Below are 19,334 nucleotides of genomic sequence, written 5' to 3' on the forward strand. Positions count from 1 at the left end.
AACATATCAATTACTAGGGTGGTTGATGAAGTTTTAAATTAATTAATGTGGGCAAGGGTTCAGTGGCAGAGAAACTTAAACATTCAAAAAGAAATGAGCGAGCACAGGTGCAGGGCAGTGAAGAGGCGAATGATACTCCCAAGTTTTGCAGGAAGAGGCAGAAAATGTAATACGTGCAGTAAAAATTAGCATTAAAAATAAGTATTAATGGTAACGTATCCAAGCTTAAGGCACTTTCTCAGAATGCACACAGCATTTATAACAAGATAGAGGAATTAATGGCACTGATAGAAATAAATAATTATTACTTAATAGTTATTACAGAGTTGTGGTTGCAAGGTGACTGGTGCTGGGAACTCCGTATTCAAGAGTACTCAACGTTCGGGTAAAATAGGCAAACAGGTAAGGGAGGTGGGGTAGCATTGTCAATAAAAGAAAATATAATTGTGCGACTGAGGATTAGATTATGATGTGGGATCAGTTTGAGTGGAAATAAGGAATAACGCTGGCAAAGAAGACTTAATTAGGGTGGTCTATAGGCCCCCTAAAAAGCCGCTTCACTGTAGGACAAAAATAATTCAGGAAATATGTAGACACATAAGGGCACTCCTATTGTCACAAATGATTTTAATCTATATATTGACTGGACAAATGGGAACAGGCTAATTTAGACTAGTAACATATTATGAGAAGATTATTGAAATTTTTAGTTAAGGGTCCTTTGGGATAGCGATCTTATCTTTAATAAAATTTCCAATTCAGTTTGAGAGAGAACAACTCTAGTCTTAAAATAGTGTCATCAAATTAGGTAAGGGAAATTGTAGAGGTATGAGGAGAGAGTTGTCTAAAGTGGGATTGAAAAAAAAAATAAGGAAAGATCAGTAAAAGACCAATAGTGGGCATTTAAGCAGGTATTTTGTAATGCTTAATAATTTATTCTGGCCTTAAAAAATGATTTAATGAAAAGGATGAACCACTCATGGTTAACTAAGGTAGTCAAGGAGAGTATCCACTCAAAAACTAAGACAAACAAAGTAGTGAAAATTAGTGGTAGGCCAGAGGATTGGGAATTATTTGAAGAACTAGCAGTAGTGGACTTATGCTAATATAGATGGGGATAATTGATTATGAAAGTAATTCATTATCCAGAAATATAAAATAACAACTAGCAAGAGCTTGTATGGGTGTATGAAAAGTGAATCTGGGACCCTTGGAGGATATGACTGGAATTGAAAATGGGAATAGGGAGATGGCAGGTAATTTAAACCAATATTTTGCATTGGTCTTCATGTTGGAGGCTGTAAACATTCTGAAAGTATCGGATAAGCAAGGTGCTATTGGGAGGAAAGGTCTTGTAACGCTTTCTACCATGAGGGACAAAATGTTTGACCAACTAATGGGGCTGAAGGCAGACAAGTTGCCTGGACCAACATTCAAATCCAGGAGGGTTCCAGCAGATTGAAAAAAAATTAGGTAACACCCTGTTCAAGAAATGATGGAGATACAAATTAGGAAACTATATAGGTCTGTTAGCCGAACATCTTGTCTTTGGAAAAATGCTAGAGACCATTATTAAGGAAGAAATCGCAGTACATTTAGAAAAGCTTAATGCAATCAATCACGGTTTGTGAAAGGGAAATCCTGTTTGACACATTTTTAGAGTTCTTTGAGACTATTACAAGCAAATTTGATAAAAGGAAAATGGTCTGTGCACTGTATTTGGATTTCCAGATGATTCCCAAGTGGATGCAACATTAAAGATTAATTTACAAGGTAGGAGCTTATAGTGTTAGCAGTAATGTATTAGCATGGATTGAGGATTGGTAAACACGCAGTAGAGTTGGGGTTAATGTTTTTTTTCAGGTTGTAAAAATGTAACTACTGGAGTGCCTCAAAGATCAGTTCTGGGGAGTTCATTATGCACAGTCTATATTACTGGCTTGAGTAGGGGACAGTGTGTAAATCATCCAGATTTGCTGGTGGCATAAAAATCAGTGGGTGGACATATTGTGATGAGGAATCTGTAAGGGGTACTGATTGATAGATTTGAGTGAATGGGCAAACACTTGGCAGGTGGAGTTGGTGGGAAAATGTGATAGGAAAAATCAAAAGGCCAACTATTATTTAAATGGAGAGAAACCCCAAAGCCTGCAACATAGAGGGATTAGGTGTTGTGTATGAAACACAAAAAGTAGCATGCAGGTAATTAAGGTATTGGAATTTTGGCCTTTATGGCTGGGGAGTTTAAAAATAGGGAAGAATGTTACAACAGTGCAGTTTGGTGAAACCACATCTGGAATACTATATACAATTTTGTTATCTGTATTGAAGAAAGGATGTACCAGCATTGGACACTGCTTGAAAGAGATTCACTAGGCTGTTTGCTGAGATGAAAGCATTGATTTCTCAAGAATGGCTAAACAGAGTAGGTATTGGCTCATTAGAGTTCAAAGAATGAGAGTTGATCTTATATTGAACGTACAAGATTCTGGGGGGGCTTGATGGTTAGATGTTGTGAAGATGTTTCCACCAGTGGGAAAGTCTCAAGCTAGGGAATAGTTGCAGAATAAGAGGGCACTCATTTAAAACAGATGCAGAGGAATGTCTTCTCCCAGAAGCTAGTGTATGTTTGGAATTGTTGGCCTCAGAACAGCAGTTTTTGGCCTCAGTCCCTCTAATCTTTGGACTGGCCTTGGAGATCTCTGGGTGCCCATGACTTCTGGAACTTGGCATTTTGCCACTAATTGCTGAGTTTTTGGAGTGGCCCAGCTTAGAGAGAATGTTATCCCAGAGAATTGTAGCAGCTGGATCATTGAAAGAATTTAAAGTGGGGAGTAGATGGAATATCAAGGAGCTGAGGGCTGTGGCAGATCAGACCTGCAAGTCGGGTTCCTGGCCCTTGAGATAACGTTTATGCTGGGCACTTTTTAACTGCCGAATATCTGAACCTTGTTTAGTTATTTAGGCATTCCGACACTGCACCGGGGTATTCCAAATTTGGCCAGTGGGCAACATCAGCTGTCAGACTGTGAGACATCAGGATAGATCGGGTTCAGCTTTTTTGATGCATGCAGGACATGTCCATACAGGCATTTGTTTCAAGGTGGCAGACAGAAGCAGCTGCTATTGCAATGTGTCTGGCCCAGGAAGGTGATTAGCAGGCAGCAGGAAATTTGTCCCACAGACCTTGTATTTTTTCTCTGTGAGGTAAATCAAAGGCTGAACCCATTGTTCCTCTTAACGCCACCAAAGTAGATGAGCTGAAGGTTTTGGGATTGTGTTGGATGCATAATATTTGATAAGTTGCTTCAGGAACCATATTTCAAGATATCATTTGCATAATGTTTTATGGTATTTCTGAGGCATATGGAAATTATCTTTAACCATATTAAACTTGATCTCTCAACAACAGAATTAGCAAAAATAAAATGTTATTTCATATTGTAATATGATTTGCTTTAATATTGATGCAGTATGCAAGTGTTCTAAAGGGTTGTTTCTGTGTTTTATTTGCTTATGATTATGGTTTGGGTGTAAGGGCACAAAGCATTCTTAATCTGACTGTGACTAGTTTGGAAGTAAGTGCGAGATAGTGTATTTTTCTAAACCTACACAGGATTCCAGTTTGATAGTCACTCAGCTGAGATGGTTGACCATGTGATGCAGGAGCCACGGTGCTGCTAGTGTGCTGTAGATCATATTGGCCACTATGCTGTGTTCAGAAACTCGGGGACAGCTGCAAGTGGGGATGGTCATGTTGTCCGTGTTAGCTTATTCACCTGGAAAAAGTTCTACACACTAGATCTTTCCTACCACCATCATTGCGGTATCTGTTTTGTAATCTTTACTAATTAATTCTTTGGATATAGACAGTGCAAGTAAGATCAATATTTATTACCATCCCTGATTGCTTTAATTGAGCATACTGCTTGCCCACTGAAGTGGGCAATTAAGGGCCAATCACGCTGGTGTGGTATTGTTGAAACATGATTTAAACAGTATAGATGGCAAGCTTCCATCTTTAAAGAACATCATAGTTTGAGTTTTACAACAATTAATACTTTGCTATAACTTTTCTTGACATCGTTTTAGTTTGAATTATGCTTTCCAAGCTGAATTATAATGTGTAGATTGCCATGTTCAACTTAAACCCACATTCTCTGGGCTATTGGTCTTAACCTTTGGATACTAGCTCACTACCATAGCCACCACACTATCATTGTAGAGCCTTTGCCTCTTTTTCCCTGTGCTAAAGATTCATTAGAGTTTGTGTGAAGAGCATTCTGAAATCAATTCTGAATATGCTTGGTATGAAAACAAAATACTGTGGGTGCTGGAAGTCTAAAGCAAACAGCACAGTATTTTTCCAGCAAACTGCCGGAGAAACTCAGCAGGTCTTGCTGCATCTGTGGAGAGAGAAGCAAAATTAACATTTTGAGTCCAGTATGATTTGTTCTTTAAAACTCATTGTTAACTCTGTTTCCCTGCTGGATCTGCGGAGTTCCTTCAGCATTTTATGTTTGTTTCTGAGTATGCCTGGGTTTGAGTGTCATTAACTTCTGGATTTTTTTTTTCTGAGCTGTTTTATAAACTCCTATAAAGTCAGCTTTCAATTGCTCTGTTTCAGTGCTTTCGAGGTTCTTTAATTTTGTCCTTGTGACTCAGATTGCCTTTGAAATCAGATCAACTGGATGATCAGAACAAAGCATTGAAAAATCGAAAAGCAAGAGTGTGATTTCTGTCTTTAATAGACACCTTCATGGTAAAATGCTGTAGTAACAGGATATTTAGCCCATGTCCAGAAGTGATTTTAAACTTTACATGCTTACATTTGAGGTTTTTTTTTCCTTAAATTTTATCAGAAATTTGAGTGAGATATCAGAATAAAGCCTGCTGCATGATCTGGTAGCAGACAAAAGCTAAGTGGTGTTCTATGATGGAAGTTGCAAATTTAAGACTTGGGGTTGTGTACTATATTGGAGATGCAACGTTTGTTATTGTTCCCACTCATACTTCTGTTTCTCCTCTCCACATAGATGGTGAATGTGTATCGTGTACATCCACATTCTTGCTTCCTCTATCTGGGCAGTATCCTGGTTGATGAATATGGAATGGAAGAAGGCTGCCGACAAGGACTTCTGGACATGGTACAGGTAGGGTAGGATTTAGTATCCCCGTGCCACAAGATATCCCCTCTCGGTGCTGAAGAAATTCATCCTGGACAAGGCATGGTTTGGGGTCTCCTTGCAAGTGGATGCTTTGTGTGGACTCTTGAGGGGATTGGAGGGTAGGACAGGGGTAATGGTGCATCGGTGAGAGAGCTATGCAGTTACCTGCATTCCTTGGGTATTTTTGACATATATTGCACCACCATTAGTGGTTGTGCCAACCTTCTGCTATCTAGGCCCAAAACTCTGGAATTTCATTCCAAACGTCTTTGCTCTCTAGCCCCCTCTTTTTCTGTTAAAACATTTCTGAAAACTATTTCCTTCACCGCGCTATTAGAGACCAGTCCTAGTATCTATTTATCTGACTGTTGATTTTTGTACGATATTATTGAAGTGAACCACCTTGGGACATTTTATAATGGTGAAGACATTTGCAAATGCATATTATTCACAATGCTTAACGGAAAGGTGTTTAAGTTGGTATTGATACTATTGAAAGTTGGTTCCACAGAGTTGAGGCACTTCAAAGTCTTTTGGGCTTTGTCTGCAGAATTGTGGAACTCCTGAACACTTTCATTCCTTCAGCAATCTTTTACAACTGGACACTATCAACTGATTACTATTAGTCCTGATTGACCCCTCTCTGTTTAACAGGCTGATATTCATATGTTCAGTTAAGTAGTAAAAAACTAAGATTTAAAAGTATTTTAGTGCAAAACTACAGTTTCTGCCTTACCCTTCTGGACCCCTTTGTCCACATTGGGGGAGAACCTAGTTTGCAGATATTTTTAATTGACCTATTCCGATGTGTCATGTCATGCATCTAGTCTCCAGGCTCTGAAGCAGGGACAAATACTGCTGTGCGACAAGAATCCTCCTAGAGCCTGAAGAACTAAACTTGTCTAACATACATCACTGTTTCTCAATGAACTCTGGAACTGTTTGGTTTACCCTTAATTTCCTGAAGAAGGGCCTGTGCCCGAAACGTCGAATCTCCTGTTCCCTGGATGCTGCCTGACCCGCTGTGCTGTTCCAGCAATAAAGTTTCAGCTCTGTGCTCTGCAGTCTTGGTGATATGCGTACAATGAGGTTTGATCAGTCACATAAGAACAAAGAAGATTTGCAACCCAGGAACAGGTCCTTCGGCCCTCCAAATCTGTGCCAATCCAAATCCACTGTCTAAATCTATCCCTCTGCTCCCCACCTACTCGTGCATCTGTCCAGACTCGCCTTAAGTGAATCTACCGTGCCTGCCTCTACCACCTCTGCTGGCCACGCGTTTCAGGCACCTATCACCTTCTGTGCAAAGTACTTTCCGTGTGTGTGTCCCTTAAACTTTTCACCTCTCACCTTGAAAGCGTGACCTCTCATTATTAAATCCCTCACCCTGGGAAAAAGCTTATCTCTACCCCCTCCTGTCCATACCCTTCATGATTTTGTAGACTGCAATCAATCTCCCTCAATCTCCTGTTTTCTAGTGAAAGCAATCCTAACCTCAACCTCCCTTCATGGCTTCCATTTTGTTATTACTATCATAGAGACTTGGTTGAAGGAAGGGCATGATTGGCAACTAAATGTTCCAGGATATAGATGCTTCAGGCAGAGCAGGGAGGGAAGTAAAAGGCGGGGAGGAGTTGCATTGCTGGTCAGGGATGATATCACGGCTGTGCTAAAGGAGGCCACTATGGAGGGCTTGAGCAACGAGGCATTATAGATAGAGCTGAGCTATAAGCAGGGTGCAGTTACATTCTTGGGGCTGTATTAAAGGCCTCAACAGTGAGCGTGAGGTAGAAGAACAAATAGGTAAACAGATTATAGAAAGGTGTACAGGCAACAGGGTGGTGGTGATGGGAGATTTTAATTTTCCCAACATTAACTGGAATGCACTTAGTGTCAGAGATCTGGATGGGGCAGAATTTGTAAGGAGCATCCATGGGAAGTTTTCTAGAGCAGTACATCAATAGTCCAATGAGGGAAGGGGCCATATTGGACCTGGGGAATGAGCCAGGCCAGGTGGTAGAAGTTGCTTAGATTAGATTAGATTACATTAGATTAGATTACATTACAGTGTGGAAACAGGCCCTTCGGCCCAACAAGTCCACACCGACCCGCCGAAGCACAACCCATCCATACCCCTACATTTACCCCTAACCTAACACTACGGGCAATTTAGCATGGCCAATTCACCTGACCTGCACCTCTTTGGACTGTGGGAGGAAACCGGAGCACCCGGAGGAAACCCACGCAAACACGGGGAGAACGTGCAAACTCCACACAGTCAGTCGCCTGAGGTGGGAATTGAACCCGGGTCTCTGGCGCTGTGAGGCAGCAGTGCTAACCACTGTGCCACCGTGCCGCAGTGGGGGATTTTTTTTGGGAACAGTGACCATAATTCTGTAAGTTTTAGAATACTCGTAGACAAAGATGAGAGTGTAAGGGAAGAGTACTAAACTGGGTCAAGGCCAATCAAAACTTTGGCAGAAGCTGGGAAATATGGATTGGGAGCAGCTATTTGAAGGGAAGTCCACATTTGATACGTGGGAGGCTTTCAAAGATAGTGCAGGATAGGCATGTTCCTTTGAAAATGAGGGATAGGAAAGGCAAGATTCGTGAACCGTGGATGACAGGAGAAATTGTGCGACTAGCCAAGAGGAATAGGGAAGCGTACATAAGGTGTTCCACGGGGATCAGTGCTGGGGCCACTGTTGTTTGTATTATACATAAATGATCTGAAAGATGGCATTGTTGGTCTGATCGGTAAGTTTGCAGATGACACTAAGATTGGTGGAGTAGCAGAAATCATAGGGGCCTGTCTAAGAATACAGGAGAATATAGATAGACTGGAGAGTTGGGTGGAGAAGTGGCAGATGGAGTTCAATCTGGGCAAATGTGAGGTGATGCATTTTGGGAAGTCTAATTCTAGAGCGAACTATACTGTAAACAAAAGAGCTTTGGGAAAAGTGGATGAGCAGAGAGATCTGGGAGTTCAGGTCCATTGTACCCTGAAAGTGGCTGCACAGGTGGATAGAGTGGTCACGAAGGCACATGGTATACTTGCCTTCATTGGCTGGGATATTGAGTATAAGAGCAGGCAGGTCATATTAAAATTGTACAAGACTTTGGTTCGGCTGCGTTTAGAATACTGGCTGTCAAATACCAAAAGGATGTTGACGCTTTGGAGAGGGTGCAGAAAAGGTTTACGAGGATGTTGCTTGGTATGGAAGGTGCTTAGATCCCCTCAAACCAACTGATCAGACCAACATAGATTCTCTCTCTCTGTCTATTTAAAAAAAATTGTCTGAAGTGTTTTGCCATAATAGAATGGGCGATTAATTGTGCTACATTCAGACAAGTCTCCATGTTTACCCTCTGGCTGACAAGCTGCTGAAAATTTCCCTCAAACAGTCTCCTTCACTTAGCTTTTGGCAACGTCTGATCTGTAAGGGCAGGTATGCTGTATTTGGACTTGGCATCACTCAATTACAGGTAAGAAAGGTTATCCAAGGTGGGCCAACCCTCCCTGCTGGGTAGTGATGGTGGCCATCTTTCTCTGGCCTGCAGGCATGTGCCTTTAACTCTTCACTATTTTTTGCAGGCTTTGTGCATGCCAACATTTCAACTGCTCGAACAGCCAAATGGCCTTCGGGATCACCCAGACACAGTGGATGATCTTTTCCGTTTAGCAACCAGGTACTTGGAAGATTTTGTGATTTTGTTGTCTGGTAAGGATGTAATAGGACTTGCTTGGCACTGTTGGTGACTCAGTATATTTGTATACATCTCTTTCACCAAATCTCTGAAGCACTGACCCTTCTTTGGAAAGGTGTTTCTACCATTTCACCTGTCTCAGCAAAGTATTTAGTCCTGCCTCAAAAACAGAAACTCAGGATTTTGGAGGGTCAGTGTATACTTGATAGGTCTAATGGCCTCTTTCTGCACTGCAGGGATTCCTTTATTCTAGTCCATTATTCTAACATCTCACTTCTGTGCCTCCTGGAGAATTGTGCAGCACAGAAGGAGACCATTTTAACCCATTGAGCTCCTGCCACTTCATGAAAGAGCGATCCAATTAAACCCACTCTCCACTTCTTTCCCATAGCCTTGCAAATGTTCACTTTATATTTTCCTTTGAAGATTACTATTGTATCATCATCTATTATCCTTTCAAGCAGTGCATACCAGATCATAACAAATCACAGTATTTTTTTTTAAAAATACACCTGATTTTTTTTTTAGCCATGTAATAGAAGTTTCCTTAAAATGTGTCCGTTAACTTCAATCTATTCCAATTCAGATATTTATTCAAATTTTTTTAACATTAGATTACATACTTCATTCTGTCTCCCGAGGCTGTGGGAATTTAGTCTCTTGAATGCTTGATAGCAAACTTGAATAGTGGCAGTGTAAATATTGGTTGATATTGTGGTGTTTCATTTATCTATGAAAGTTTGCAAAAATATTTTGCACAAGTCCCCTTCCGACCATGTGGTGTGCTAATAAAATTTTTGATAGGCCTTTGAACACCATAAGCATATTCTTTTTATGTTTTCTCCTTCACATATTCAGTTTCCTCCTATTTGTCTTAATAACACCATGCACATTTGAATGTGCAGCAAGTTCCACATTCTAACCACTCTGAGCAAAGAACTATCTTTACTTTTAATTGAATATATTAATGGCTATCTTATGGTTATAGTTATTTTAGTCAATTTGTTCGGCTATCTTATGTGACCCCTCCAGGGCACATTGATCCCTACCACTGAGACACAAGACCCCAACAGCTACCATGTATATTATGCTCCTTGATTTTGCTTAGCCTCAAGTGGGAAAATATTTTCTGCACCTTCCCTGTTAAACACTTTTATAATCGTGAAAATGTCTTGACAGACCACCTCTCGGGCTGTTCCAAGACAAAAGCAATTGGGCATATTCAGTATTTTCTGACCAGTATGATCTTTCGGTACCAGTCTTCTAAATCATTTTTGAATCTTCTAGAGTTTCTTGTAACATGAAACACCTCTGCAAGTATTTATGGAGTTCCCTTTTCTTTCTCCATGTAGATTTATTCAACGGAGCCCAACCACGCTTTTGCAGAGCCAGATCATTATTCACATCCTGAACTGTGCCATTGCAGCTGTCATTCTTGACCACCGGGATGCCAACTGCAGTATCATGAAGTTCTTGAGGGATCTTATCCACACAGGTGTTGCCAAAGATGTAAGTTTGTGCCTGCCTGAGCACTGAATACTGGTGCCTGAATCTGGATAAGACAGCCGAGTGGCACTGCTCCTACCCCAGGTTTATTGGTTTGTGGGTTCATGCCCTATTGTGTGGCTTCAGTGTCCTATTGAGTAAGTGCTGCTATCCCTTACTAAACCATCTGAGGTCCTTTTGTATGTGCACTAATCTCTGTCTGTTCAGGTGAATGTTAAAGATAATGCAGCACTGTTTGACATGTGCTGGATGTCCTGACTAATATTTAACCCTTAGCCAACATGCCCAATGATAATTAATTGCGGGATCTTGTGAGAAATGGCTCTTTACATCTGACTGCTGCATATACTTAGCTTTTCTCAGAAAAGTTTTATTTTTCAACATTTGTGTTTCAACCTTTTACTGTTAAAATTCCTTTACAATTTAGGTTCTAGAAATGCCCTCTATTTATAAATAAATACTTAATCTAGCTTGTTTCTTTACTACAATATAATTCCAGTATGAAAAATAATAAAATATTTGTTAGGTATGATATGCTGTTTAAGCCTTCCCCACATGTGCAGATATCATCTTTTGTTTGTGTACTGAAGGTATAATGAATGCATAGAAACCACTTTTGGAGGTATTGCTGCATTACTGAACTACTAATCTTAAAGTAAGTATCATTGTCCTGTCCTACACTGAAACGTGGTCTTTCCCAAAATTGTGGGACTTGGTTGTGGTCTGCCATTAACATCTGCAGTCTCTCAAATCTTAAAATCCAACCTTGCTGGAGTATAAAGCTCTGTAAAGCTAAAGCTTAGTGATATGCACTGTAGGCTTTTAAAACCCAAGCTTGAAGTCAGCCTCAGCACTGATGACTGAGACATCATGCCTCCTCTACAGTCTTGCTTGCTGATCTGTACTGTGGAATTCATCGATTTCTCAATTTCAAAGAATGGAGTTTTCATACCTGCAGAGTTATGTATCAATCTCATTACAATGGCTGAATGAACTGAACAAAAAATGTAGTAATAATTGGATCTCGCTTCCACAGCACGAGGATGACTTTGAACTGCGGAAGGAACTAATCAAACAGGTGATGACCCAACATGGTCAACAACTGGTCAATCAACTGCTCCAGGCTGTGTGCTTCTGCCTTCCCCCGTATACTTTGCCAGACCTAGCAGAGGTTATATGGGAAATCATGCAAATCGACAGAGCGGTAAGATCACAATAGTATCTGATTAATGGCTGGAGGCTTTATCTTGCTAATTAAAGGCAGATGGGCATATTATTCAAAACACTTTCATGGCTCGGCATTTTCAGTTTCATTCGCTTTTTATGACTTTCAAGTAAGATTCTGCAACCATAGAATCATAAACCACAGGAGACCATTCACGTCTATATGCCTTTGTTGGTTTTTGAAAGATCCACCCAAATAGACCCCTCCCTTTGCTCTTTCCTCACTGATCTTTAAAGACAAATTCTTTAAGTGTTAATTATCATTGGAAAGTTTTACTGAAATTGTTTCCACTGCTATTCTACCAGACAATTCGGATCATAGCAATTCGCTTCATTTTTAAAAAGGTCTTCCAATTTCCATGATTCTTTTGGTGATCACCTTAAATCTGGATTTCAACTGGTCTGTTAGTGGTGATAGTTTAATCGTATCTGACAAAGTCTTTCACAATTTTGAAAACTTTGCTAAATCTCCCCTGCCTTGCTGTTACAAAAATAACCATAGCTTGCTTAGTATCTCCATGTAACAAAGTGATTGCATTGTGAGGAACTACATGAGGACAGTTCCAGAGCTGAATGATCAGTCACACAGATTTAGGATATTTGTGGAATAGGATTAGTGTAGGCTGGGAATAGAATTTGTAAACTGGAGAAAGGCTAAATTATCTTAGTTTTAACTTCAAGTAACTACTCTTAGTTCATTTTACTATCAGAGCACTCAAGAAGGGAGGGAGCAGAGGGAAGCACTCAAGAAGGAAATAGTAGGAGTACAGAGGAATTATGTTCCTGTAAAGACAAAGGGTGGCACCAAGACCAGAGAACCCTGGCTATGCAGGAATATAAACATTGAGTAAGAAATAAGAGCAACCTGTGGCTGATACTGAGCACTCAATATAGCATAGTCCCGAGAGGAGTATAAAAGATTGTAGGGGTTAATTTAGAGAAAGAAATTGGGCAAGCTAAGAGTGTATGAGACAGCATTGGCATGTAGAATAAAGGAAACCCCATTTTTAAGAGAAAAAAGTATAGGGCAATGAATAACTAAGTAAAGAGTAGGGCCCATTGGGGGAATAGAAGTAATCTGTGCATTGTGCCAGTATTTTTAAAAAAAAGAGGAAGGGGTAGATCAGGAAATTACATACCAGACAATCTAAGCTTGATGGTAGAAAACATATTAGCAAGAATTCTGAGGAGCAGAATATATTTGCAGTTTATTCAGGCAAGTTCATATTTGACAGATTTAATGGAATTCTTTTGGGGAGGTAACCAGGAGTGTTGATAAAAATTCTACATTTGATGTGGTCTACATGGACTTTAACAAGGCTTTAGATGCTGTAATGGCAGACTAGTCAAGAAAATAAGAGCCCAATGAATCAAGGCAAAGTGGCACCTTAGATCCAAAATTAGTAGAGAGACAAGAAGTGATGGCTGAGGAGTATTCGTTTTACTGGATGTCTATTTTCAGTGGAGCTTCCTAGGCCTCAGTGCTGGAGATCTTGCTGTTTTATGTTGTACGTTAATGATAATTTGCATTTAAATGTAGGGGGATGTGTTTAAAAGATTTGCGTGTAACATGAAAATTGTGGAGGTAAATAGAAATGTAGCAGTGGACTCCAGGGGCCTATCAGTGGGTTAGTCAGGTGGGCAGAGCAATAGCATATGGAATTCAGTCCAGAAAAGTGAGGTAATGCACTTTAGGCAGTCTAGCAAGGCAAAGGATGACAGTATGAATGGTCAGAAGCTGGAAAGTTTTGAAGGTCAGAGGGACCTTAATGTGTGTCTCCACAGATCCCTGAATGTAGCAGGGCAGGTAGTTATGGAAAATAGGGCAGATGGAACACTAGCTTTTATTAGCAGGGGCATAGAGTACAAAAGCTGGGATGGTGTGTAGAACTGTATAAAATGCTGGTTAGGCTGCAAGCAGAGTATTGTGCAAGTACTGGTCACCATTTTGTAGGATTGATGTGATTGAACTAGAGATTATGGAAAGATTTACCAGGACGGTGCCTGGGCTGGAGGACCAAAAGTATGAGGAAAACAAGGATAGGCTGGTTCTTGGAAGAGGAAAGATTGAGAGAGGACCTGATAGTTGTGTATACAATTGAGGGACGTAGGGTGGATGAGAAGCTAACTTCTTTCCATTGCTAGAGGGGTCAATAAGCATGGGCCATAGATTTAGGCCTAGCAGTATAAGGCTTAGAGGGGAGTTGAGGATCATCTTCACCCAGGCAGTGGTGGGAGTTTTGAACTCAGTTTGAAAGGGTAATTGAGTTAGAAGCTCTTGTAACTTTGAAGAGTTATTTATGTGTTCTTTTGCATCAATGTAGCCTCCAGGGCTATGGACTAAGAGCTAGAGAATGAGATTATTGGAGTCAGGTCTTTGGTGCAGAACATGATGGGACCAAATCGCGGCCTCCTGTGCTGTAAATATCTGTGGTGTTGAATATTAAATACTCTGAATTTAGAATGAAAGCTGGCTAAGCAGATTTTCACAGATTTCCAAAAATGCTATAATTGAGTATTTGTGCAGTAATTACATTCAGAGAGCAATGTTTTACTCATCTGCGATACGTGGAGCAGAAACTCTGAAGATTGTGTTCTATAACAGAACCAACTAACTAGCGTGAAATTTTCAATTTTGTAGTGCCTTGAGATCTTTCTATTTAACATTTAAATCCAAGGTTAGACTGGTGTTCTCCCTTTCAATGTGCCCATGTACACAGATGCTTGTATACTTGAATCAGGAGTAGTTGCAAGTGTCCATGTGTATTCAGGTGTAATGTTGGTGCTGTGCTTTGTACTGTAACCTAGACTCTACCAAGTTAATCAATGTCTTATGTTAAACTGCACTCCTGCTATCTGAGAGAAAGTATGTGTGGGAGGTCTAATGCATGTTTTAGGTGAATAAGTAAGCATAATATGTGTGACAACGTTTATCAAAAATCTGATTACCCTTCATCTTCATCTTATATAGAAATGGATATAGTGAGGCACTGTTGTCTGTTTTAAGGCTATCCGATGTTATCAAAACCAGGAAATCTCATTTCGTTGAAGCTTAGACAGTGTATTCAGGGAATGTGTATTAATCCCTTCCCAATTCTCACCTTCAACACTAGTGTCTTTTCAGCATACATCCCATGAATCTTTGAATTTTTTTTGTTCTTGTCCCCTTTAGACCTTTTGCCGATGGTTGGAGGTTTCACTCAAGTCATTACCAAAAGAGACAGCAGGGGGTGCTATCACAGTAACACACAAGCAGCTGACTGACTTCCACAAGCAAGTCACCAGGTGAGAGTAGTTGTGAGCATAATTGCTCAGTGGGCATGCAAAGCTAGCAGTATCCTGATGGTTTGGGAAGGTGCTAGTGTTGGACAATTGGGAAGGGAAGGTTTCCTCAAATGACAGCTAGTGTTTACAGCTAGCATGCTCTGGAACTGGTAAGATTACTGTACTGAGGCCTTTTTAATAGGTCTAGAACAATATTATAATGTTGCACTCGGAGATTGCAACTCACTGATTACATGACATTTTCCCAGTGTTCTTCTATCAATACAAGGCAAATTAACATAAGGCCAGTTACAGAGGAAGAAAGCATTCAATGAATTAACAATCAACAACATGCTCAGACCTGTATAAGGGCTGACTGACTTCCACCTTCAAACAATCATGAGGTTTCTCCATATGGTAAAGTGTTGACACTGAGCAAGTCCTGACTTGAATTATACCTTATGGTTTGCCTAGTCCGTATGATCGCACTTTGTAGTCAGGAATGGCTTGTTTTGAAACCGCGCCTCCTGAGTTATTCGTGCTCTGAAAATGTTTTTCATATTATTCAACTCTGAACAGTAGAGAGTTGTATCAAAAGGTTGAATTTTACTGATGCTAATAGTTGAAAAAAAATGGTTATGGTGGATGAGTCAGCAGTTGTTTGTGTTTCCGTGCATAATTGGTTTTTGAATCCAGCATTACACCTGGCTTCATCTGTCGCGCAAGCTGATCGAGGAGCAATTGTAGTGACACTTGTTTAGTTTATCTTTTGTCTCTTTATTCTAATAAGTTACTGATAATTGATTGGATAGGCTGGGGTTGTTTCATTCCCTTAGAACAGAGAGGCTGATGGGTGACTTATTTGAGATAGACAAAATAATGAGGGATAAAGTGGACAGGCAAGACCTGTTTTTCTTAGTGGAATGGTGCAGATTTAATTCTTGGTGAAAGAATTAGGAGGAATGTGAGATTGACCTTTTTCACCCAGAGAGTAGTGGATGTCTGGAATTTGCAGACCAATTTGTTGAGGTAGAAACATTCATCATGTGAAAGAAATCTGGATCTGCACCAGAAGTGCTGTGACATGCAAGGCTATGGACCAGGTTCTGTTAAGTGGGTAAATGGGTGGCTAGTTTATTAAGGTGATGCAGATGCACTGGGCTGAATAACCTTTTATCTGTAACTTTTCTGTGGTTTTATTCTCCTGCTTGGGAAAGAGATAATTGAACTTTTTGTAGTCCAGTATGACCTCACCCAAAAGTATGGCCAATGCTATAATTTCAGACATTAAATGTCAATCCTAATTGGACCGACTTTAGCTTGAACCTGTGGTCTTGATTGACAATCGATGTGCATTTTAATGGATGATAGCTGTCTGAGTTTTAACTTTAACTTCACTCATTGAAATTTGTCATTGAGTTGGTCAAAACATGATTGATGACTTTATGAACTTTATCCATGTGCCAAATTAAACAAAGAAAACCACCATCTTTTGGACAGTTGGCTCACTTACAAAACCTTAATTTCATTCCATTTGTAGAGGAAATATCTTTTTCAGTACAGTGGGGTTTTGCAATTGCATTTTTATATTAAATTGTCCAAAGGATTCTCTGGATGATGAGCTGGATGGACTCGCTGGCCCAGCTCATTCAGCCACTGATCAGGGAGTGTGAGAGTTTGATTCTTAATTAGAGTTGAGTATGTTAACATTAGTAAGCAGCCATGGAATTCTGTCTTTGGATCAAGAAGCTGCTGGTAGCTAGGGCTCCTGATTGTGATCCACTGACCCTCCCTACTAGATATGTGCGGTGACTATCTCCCTTAAGTTCCACTGTCCCTCACACTTTGAGAGTAACCATGAGCAGCAAGGTTTCACAGTGTGAGAAAAAAGAGAAAGTATTTGAAGTGGGCAATCAAAAGCTTAGGAAAAAATCAAAATGAAACAAAAAATGATCAATCTTATCAAATAAATAGAGCAATATTCTTGGGCAGGAGGTTTGTCTGGAAGGAGCAGTTAATCCTAATTGTGCAGAGTTGAGGTCACCTCAGCAGAAGCTCACTCGCCTGAAAAAGAAACTGTCAAGAGTCATGGTTCCTAACATTTGCCTTTACTGTATATAAGCTGATCTTTCAGTCATAGAATCGTTAACTTTGAACTTTTTGTATAAATTCCTTTGCAAGTTAGAGAGTTAATGTTTAATCTTTTTCACTTTATAGCAGAACCAGCCTTATGATTGTGTACATTGATTGTGTGAGTCTGGATAAATGGAGCATTACTATAACCCACGGCTGTGTGCTCGTTTTTATGAAAATTAGTGTTAATGAGATCCATTATCCCCTGTTACTTTAACACAGTGCTCTGTTAATTTAAGCTACTGCTATATGCTAATAATCTATATAGATCAATGTTAATTTAACTCCGTATTCAAAGTTAAGTTAGTGCTCTGTTGATTTTCAATGCATCTTTTTAACCTTTTGTAGTGCTGATGAATGTAAGAAAGTTTGCTGGGCTTTGAGAGATTTCACACGCCTCTTCCGATAGCTGTGTTCACAAATCCATGACTTGCATCAGTCTCCCAGGTAAGAACTGTTTTGGAACTATTTTTCTAATCTGCATGTTCAGAGATGTTATTGCACACTTCTGAAGCAAGTGGGACTTGAACCCGGGCTTTCCAGTCCAGGAGTTCCATAAAATGCAACTGTAGATAGCCTGGAATTGACCATTCAGACCAAAGGAACTGTTCTGTAATCCCTCATATGAAAAGAACCAAGAAAAAAAACATGTCTCTGAGCAATCTCTGTTTGAGGTCTGTCTTGTTCTAAGTTTCTAATATGCTCCTTCCTCACTTCACCTAATGGTCCTACTCATTATAAAAAATAACTCTTCCATGTTGTTCAGTCTCTGACTCTAAGTTGAGCAGTGTGTTGGAATTATTGATGTATGTCTCCTTATTCATTGTCTTGTTTAAGGAGAGTTTAAAGTCTGTGTCTCTCTCCTTCTCTTGCTCTTTTATCACACTCCTTCATTGAGCAGTTGAAGGAACTATATACTGTCCTCACTCGCATCTAGTATGGATTCATTGCATTGCAGCGTTGGCAACTTTCCTCTGAAGAACTCATCACATCCAAGATAAGTAGTAGTACCCAAGTTAGCATCTCCTGACATTCAATAACTCAATCTTCCAGTCTCACTGATGCGCAGAGGGAAATTTCTTAGCCTTTTATTCTATGGTACCTTTGCCACAACGTCTCCTCATCTTACAGCCTTCAACTGTGGCTCAGGGACTTTGTCAAACTGCCTTCCATGTGCTTCTGAAACTCACTGAGATTAGACCTAGGGAAGAGTTCTCTGTCAGAATGAATGGAGTTTGTATGATGTTCCAACATCAAGTATTCCTGGGTAAATTTTTCATTAACTTGATTGTTTGTAAAGTTCCATAGTCTACCAGATCAAAGGGCTGTTCTTTCATTACAGACAGGCCTCTGGTGATGGTTTAACCTGAGGGTCACTACGCTTCTGGTGAGAGGCAAAATTGAGAAATAGATTCATAGAATCCCTACAGCGCAGAAAGAGGCCATTCAGCCCATTGAGTCTGCATTGGCCTTCAGAAGAGCAGACACAGTGAGAACATACAAACTCTATCCAGACAGTTGGCCAAGGTTGGAAACTAACATCGGTCCCTGGCACTGAGGCAACTGCTGACATGCCTCCCATGAGAGACCTCTGGTGGTGATTTAACTTAAGGAATACCATGTCTCAAGCACTGGGAAAGGTTGAGAAGGAGAGTCCTTTGTGATAAACTCAGTCGATGTGGAAACTGATTCCAAACTGTTGACTTGCAAACTGTTCCAAACCAGCTGTCCAGCCAACTGAGCTAGATGTAGCCTGTTAGAGCATAAGTCATAGTAACAGTGGTAGGTCATTCAGTCCAACGAGTCTGCTCAGCCTTTCAATGAGATCAGGGCTGATCTGATCATCTAAGCTTAAAAAGGTAGTGGTCCCATTTCAAAGAATTGAATGTAAGCAATAGTGTCTTATCACCCATTCTGTAGTCTCACCATTGTGTAGAAGGAAACAAGCTAGGATTCAATGTTCACTCAGTGGGAGGGGGCCCACTTAATTTTGACTTCACTTTGGAAGAAATCTTGCTCTTGAAACTTGCCTTACCACTGATGATCCCTTCTTCCTCTGCAATAGAGAAGGATTTGTAAATGCAATTGCTGTGGAGTCTCTTTTGTGCAAATGATTTGAAACTGTTCAAAATAATATCACACACAAACTAAACAGACCAGCTGGATTGGGATTCCAGTTACAGCAATGAGTTGTCAATCCTTGACCCATTGCCCCACCCAGCTTTGATTAAATTTCGATATCAACTTGCAGTCAGTGCTGTTAGGAAAATTAAATATCACATGTAATTGAACATTGCATTATAAAGTAAAATTTGATAAGCCACATAAGGA

At 40.2% G+C, this 19,334-nt stretch overlaps 1 protein-coding gene across 1 annotated transcript in view; it reads left to right on the top strand.

Moving 5' to 3' along the window:
• Positions 1-19,334, top strand: part of tnpo3 (transportin 3) — a 73,031-nt gene that overhangs the window by 50,044 nt on the left and 3,653 nt on the right. Inside the window, exons 17-22 of the mRNA XM_043713950.2 lie at positions 5,037-5,153; positions 8,764-8,858; positions 10,229-10,385; positions 11,419-11,586; positions 14,779-14,891; positions 17,352-17,450. Coding sequence (XP_043569885.1) covers positions 5,037-5,153; positions 8,764-8,858; positions 10,229-10,385; positions 11,419-11,586; positions 14,779-14,891; positions 17,352-17,412 — 711 coding nt within the window. The 3' untranslated portion in view covers positions 17,413-17,450. The remainder of the gene's footprint in view (positions 1-5,036; positions 5,154-8,763; positions 8,859-10,228; positions 10,386-11,418; positions 11,587-14,778; positions 14,892-17,351; positions 17,451-19,334) is intronic.

The sequence above is a fragment of the Chiloscyllium plagiosum genome, unplaced genomic scaffold (genome assembly GCF_037043375.1).
Source record: "Chiloscyllium plagiosum isolate Xiang-an unplaced genomic scaffold, Cpla_swu_hap1 HiC_scaffold_23, whole genome shotgun sequence".
In the NCBI taxonomy this organism is placed as follows: domain Eukaryota; kingdom Metazoa; phylum Chordata; class Chondrichthyes; order Orectolobiformes; family Hemiscylliidae; genus Chiloscyllium; species Chiloscyllium plagiosum.